Source organism: Salvelinus sp. IW2-2015, linkage group LG33 (genome assembly GCF_002910315.2).
Source record: "Salvelinus sp. IW2-2015 linkage group LG33, ASM291031v2, whole genome shotgun sequence".
NCBI classification, from domain to species: Eukaryota; Metazoa; Chordata; class Actinopteri; order Salmoniformes; family Salmonidae; genus Salvelinus; species Salvelinus sp. IW2-2015.
The window spans coordinates 22105074-22111338 of NC_036872.1; the positions used below are offsets into that span (position 1 = coordinate 22105074).

At 44.4% G+C, this 6265-nt stretch overlaps 1 protein-coding gene across 1 annotated transcript in view; it reads right to left on the minus strand.

Annotated features, from left to right (window-relative positions):
• LOC111958163 (two pore channel protein 1) overlaps positions 1-6265 on the minus strand; it is a 35518-nt gene that overhangs the window by 11836 nt on the left and 17417 nt on the right. The window contains exons 10-13 of the mRNA XM_070436899.1: positions 2155-2254; positions 1960-2076; positions 1729-1853; positions 1585-1633 (exon numbers count right to left, since the gene is read on the minus strand). Coding sequence (XP_070293000.1) covers positions 1585-1633; positions 1729-1853; positions 1960-2076; positions 2155-2254 — 391 coding nt within the window. The remainder of the gene's footprint in view (positions 1-1584; positions 1634-1728; positions 1854-1959; positions 2077-2154; positions 2255-6265) is intronic.

The window sequence follows — 6265 nt, forward strand, 5'->3', positions numbered from 1 at the left end:
AGTTTCTGCAATTACTTCGTTTCTTACCTTTGTTGGCAATGACAGAGGTCAAACATTTTTCTGTAAGTCTTCACAAGGTTTTTCACACACTGTTGCTGGTATTTTGGCCCATTCCTCCATGCAGATGTCCTCTAAGAGCAGTTGATGTTTGGGCTTTGCTGGGCAACACGGACTTTCAACTCCCTCCAAAGATTTTCTATGGGGTTGAGATCTGGAGACTGGCTAGGCCACTCCAGACCTTGAAAGCTTCTTATGAAGCCACTCCTTCGTGCCCGGGCAGTGCTGTTGGATCATTGTCATGCTGAAAGACCCCGCCACGTTCATCTTTCAATGCCCTGCTGATGGTTAGGCTTGTTACTTTGGTCCCATCTCTCTGCAGGTTCATTCACTACGTCCCCCCGTGTGGTTCTGGATTTTTGCTCACCCTTCTTGTTGATCATTTTGACCCCACGGGGGTGAGATCTTGCGTGAGCCCCAGATCGAGGGAGATTATCAATGGTGCTTGTAATGTCTTTCATCCTAATTAATTGCTCCCACAGTGATGTTCTTTTCAAACAAGCTGCTTTACCTATTGCAGATTCAGTCTCCCATGCTGGTGCAGGTCTACAATTTTGTTTCTGGTGGTCCTTTGACAAGCTCTTTGGTTTGGCCATAGTGGGATTTTTGGCAGTGTTGACTTGTTTGAGGTTGTGGACAGGGTGTCTTTTATACTGCATAAAAAATCCTACAATGTGATTTTCTGGATTCTTTCTCTCATTTTGTCTGTCATAGTTGAAGTGTACCTATGATGAAAATTACAGGCCTCTCTCATCTTTTTAAGTGGGAGAACATGCACAATTGGTGGCTGACTAAATACTTTTTTGCCCCACTGTATCTATTCTAACAAACACTTCACTACCAGAGAAGCTCTACAACTGAGAAGGACATTGTGACKTCTGGTGGACAACCAGAGCCTTACATCAAGCCACACCCCATAGACGGATCGATTGGTTTCAACAGAGAGACGACAGAGACAGACATCTACGCGTAAATATATACATTGCATTTCTTATCCGAATGAGCGGTGGTTCATGTGCAAAGTATTGCTATTCCTTTGAGCATAGGTTCCAAATGTATCCAKGTGTTGTCTCTCTGTCTCTCCCTCTTTACCTACCCCTCCCTCTCCATATGTGTAACAAGCCATCATATCTTGTCAGTCCACTAGGGACTTTTATCTCATATAAGTGTGTATGTGTATTCTGTGTTATTATTTATTTAGTAAATAAATGATTATTCAGTTCTYCACCAATTGATTTAATCAGAAAATGCTGGAGTTCTTGCGGATTCAAGAGGTCTACGACGTTCAGAATGAGACTGATATGAGGTAATGATTAATAAGTGACTGTTATTGATGTAAGAGATATCTATATATCTTTCGAGTTTAATTCGGGAGATGGTAACTCTTCCCATGGTGCCCCAAATTTCTAATGAGTTAATTGTTACATTATTACATTTAATTGAGTAACAATTAAACAGTTAGTTGATAAGATAAATAACAGTCATCAGATTAATAGTAACCACGTCACGACAGTGTGTTAGGCTTACCTTCCATTTGAGACCGATGACTTCATAGAACTTATAAAAGTCATCCAGGCTGCAACAGAACATCACAAAGACTTCTTTAAAACAGCAACACTTACAGTATGTGCGTGTTTGCTTGTGATGTCTGCATGAGTGTATGTGTGTTACCTGAGCATGGGTGCTCCTGCAGTGTTGAGGGCCTTGTATGTGAGGAAGCGGTCTCTGGATGACATACGAGGTCTATAGAAACGCATCAGACCATCGAACTGCTTCAGAGACACACCCATTGGCCTCTGGGGAGACAACACGCACACGAAATACAACAGTTATACATAAGTTACAACAGCTTACAGACACTTTAGGTGGGGGCTAAACGTGTGTGTGTGTGTGTGTGTGTACCTGTCTGCTGACCAGAAGTTGGAAGGCATGGTCGATAGCGGAGCGTTTGTGAAGCAGCAGAGATTTAAACTTCATCTTCTCAACACCGTTAAACGTATCGAACACCACCGCCAGGAGCTGCAACACACACAGTGTTATACCATGGCCATAGGGTGCACAGGGGGGAAACAACATAGTGTGTCTGTGTGTGTATACCAAGTTCATGATGAAGTAAAGTTCTATGGAGAGGTAGACGATGAAGAAGACACAGGACCAGCGGTTGCGAGAGTACGCTGGCATCATCACATCTGGGAAGCTAGAGGAAACAGGACACACCAGAAGTCTCATAAGGCTCTATATTGTCTTGAGAGAGCAATACAACCTCATCAGGCACTATGCTGTCTTGAGAGAGCAATACAACCTCATCAGGCACTATGCCATATTCTGTGGATTGCAGGATCACTGTGGTGCGAGCAGTCGCGTAGGTATACAACACATTTTCTTTTTACTGAATCACTGAGAGAAATGTTGTTCTGCAAAGCGTGAATAATGTTGTAATTGTGTTGTCATTCCTCTTGTCCAATCAGAAACCTGCGTCAATTTTCCGAGTCCCGTTCCCCCTTTTTATTAGACATCCTGCTGCTGCTTGCCTCTTCTTTATGGTCCATATTTGCCATCCTGGGTGAGACACACACCACACCATTTTGGTGTTCTTCAAGGGTGTGACTACAACTGAGTTGATCCTAGATGGAAATCCTTGAATGAGTCTCCAAAAAACAGTGCACAATTGAACAGTGGAAATTAAATCATATGGATTACTAAACAACCTCAAAATGAATAAAAATCCATTTCTGTTCTTTGGCCTGTGGTGAGTATTGCTCTGTTCTCTCTCTACAGTTCTGGGTTCTTGTTCCCCCTATATACTTCTGAATCCGGTGAGTGAAAAATGACATTTGCCTCGTATGTTTGTGCTTGTAGAAGTGAACTGCTAGTCTTGTGCTATGGCTTGTGGTCTATCTTATACTGGTCTATACCGTTTTGTTGGTGTTCGCTCATACAATCAGTACTTCAACCATCTGGAACAGACATCGGTGGAGATCTTTTTGGTGCTCGTGCACCCCGACAAAGTAGGCTTGATACCACACAACACAACACACACACAACTCCTGCTTGTACACTCGTCTGTATAATAGGTCTTGATGTTTCATACTCTGTCTGACTGTTTTGATGGTATTACTCTCTAAAGACAGTAGTATTAGCCTGATGCAGTGTTTCTGCTGCATTCATTTAGCATGTGCGCTGCGCCACAGGCAAAACAATTGCACCACTGCAAAAAGATACAGTTTAACATCATAGTATGGTCTGTACCAAAGATAACCTTTCAGGTCACCGTCCCGCAAACAGACGCTAGTCCCGGAGAGACCTCGGCTTGAAAACACAGGTCCATCCGTCACGCAACAGACGCTAGTCACCGGAGGAGACCTGCGGCTTGAAACACAAGGTCACCGTCCCGCTAAACAGCACGCTAGGCACGGACGAGACCTGGCGGCTTGAAACACAGGTCACCCGTCCAGCAAAACAGGGCTACGCTAGTCACCGGAGAGGACATGCGGCTTGAAACACAGGTCACCGTCCTGGCAAACAGCACGCTAGTCACCGGCAAGATGCTGCTTGAAACACAGGGTCACGTTTCTGCCAACGCAAGCTAAGTCACGGAGATACCTGCCGGCTTGAAACACAGGTCACCGTCCCCGCAAACATCACGCTGTCACCGGGAGTACCTGCGGCTTGAAACAAGGTCAACTTTGATCACTTCAGAGTGCACCGCCTTCAAGTCGGAGAGAAGCGCCGCATATTAGGAACCCTCATCCTCGATTCTCACCCCTCACTTACTCAAGTCTTCACCTCCTCAAGGCCATCACCCTCGCTAGTCAAAATATCCGGTGTCAAGTACTCGTGAGCGTATCACAGTTTTGCGTACGGCCCCCTCAAGGTCAGAGCAAAAGCAACACCAAACAAAGCAGCAAACTTCTCTGCAATTCTACACATTTCACATGGGCATAGAGAACAAATTGCAGTTTTTTAAGCTTAATTTCATGTTTATTCTACCATGAGGACTGGAGAGAACGTTTAATTTCCAGTAATTTCATTTTGCTTATGGTTCTATGACCTGTTCACTATGCTATCTGGGCCCCTAACCAAATATAAATACATGGACTGCGCTCCGTTGTCAGAAAAGGAGGAGTAGGTATTGGGTTAGTGGCATGTATTGTACGTGGTCTAATTCAGATATTTGTTAGTTCATTTTGAACTTACAATGCTCCCCCACTGCTCTAACACTAGGCTGATTGATACTGTATTTACCATAAAACAATAACACTGTAGAATATATGCGAAACTGCTCTCCTAATAGAAATCCAAATCACACTAGTGTGGGAATGTCCATTTGGTGACATTAGCTAGCTTACTATGCACAGAAACAAGTCACGCGGTACTTAACGTCGTGTCCGCGTCGAATGCTTGCACATGTGCAGGCCGTTAAATGAAAAGGCAGTCACTTCAGATTAAGTGTGTTTTTGACAAAATAAAAACATTTCAGTTAGTACACTTCAAAGGTATGTTAGTAATGAGCAGGTTCAGCTATTAAAACATTGTCTCAAATCTGTTTTTTGCCTTTTAGAATTAGATAAAATTAGATCAAGGTAGGTACACTTTTTTTCACCTTCTGAACCCAAAAAACACCCATTTAACTTTGCCATAATCCCGGTCTCGTCTGTCGAGCTGCTATCACGACGGTTGTTTCCGGAAGTATCGCGATGCTTGTTGCCTCATGGGTGTGAAAACGTCCATGGATTACTTTCCAAGACAGCATAGTGCCTGATGAGGTTGTACTTTACTCTCTCAAGACGGCATAGTGGCTGATGCATGGTTGTATTATCTCCTCAAGCACGGCAGTTTAGTGCTTTTGATGATTGTTGTATTGCTCTTCAAGACAGCATAGTGCTGATGAGGTTTGGTTTTGTCTCTCAAGACGATGTGGCACCTGATGAGGTTGTTTTGCTCTCTCAAACAGATAGTGCACCTTGATTGAGGTTTGTGTTTGCTCTTCTCAAGACAGCAGTTAGTGCCTGATGATGGTTGCTATCTAGCTCTCATCCAGACGGCATTTAGTGACCTGATGAGGTTGTATTGCTCTCTCAGAACGGCAGTTAGTGCCTGATGAGGGTGTATTGCCGCGTCAGCGCATAGTGAACCTGATGAGGTTGGTATTTAGCTCTCTTCAACGGCATATTGGCTCTGATGAGAGTTGTATTGTCCTCATCTCAAAGACCGGCATAGTGCTTGATGAGGTTAGTTATTACTCTCTCAAGACGCATAGTGCCTAGATGAGGTTGTTATTGCTCTTCTCGAAGACAGCATAGTGCCCTGGAATAGAGAGTTGTACTTGCTCTATCAGTACAGGGAGGGCACTGATGAGGTTGTATTTCTCTCTCCAAAGACCAAGCATAGTGCCCTGATGAGGTTGTAATTACTTCTCCTCAAGGACAGCATGTGCCTGTGAGGTTGTTTTTGCCTCTCAAAGACAGCATAGGTGGGCGTGCTGAGGTTGTTTTGCTCTCTCAAGACGGGCATAGTGCCTGATGAGGTTGTTTTGTCTCTCAGACGGCACATGTGCTGATGAGGTCTGTATTTGCTCTCTCAAGACTAGGCATACGGGCCTGAATTGAGGTTGTTTGCTCTACTCAGATGGATAGTATGACCTGATGAGGTTGTTTTGCTACTCTCAAAGCGCATGTGCCTGATTAGTTGTATTGACTCTAGCTCAAGCGGCCCATAGTGCAGAGTGAGGGTTGTTGTGCTTCTCAAGACGGCATGGTAAGCCTGATGAGTGTATTTGCTCTTCTCAAGACGGCAATATACCTGATGAGGTTGTATTGCTGCTCAAGGACAGCATAGTGCCTGATGAGGATTGTCATTGCTTCTTCTCAAGACAGCATGTTGCTGATGAGTTGTTTTGCTCTCTCAAGAACCAGGCAGAGTGCCTTGATGAGGTTGTCTTTGCTTCTCTCAAGACAGCATAGGTGCCTTGATGAGGTTGTATTGGCTCTCTCAAGGCGGTCATAGTGCCCTGAGTGAGGTTGTATTGCTCTCTCCAAGCGGGACATAGTGCCTGCTGAGGTTGTATTGCTTCTCTCAAGACGCATTAGTTGCCTGATGAGTTTGTATTGCTCTCTCAAAGACGGCATAGCTCTATGAGGTTGTACTATTGCTCTCTTCAAGACGGGCATGTGCTTGATGGAGGTTGTATTACTCTCTCAAGACCGGC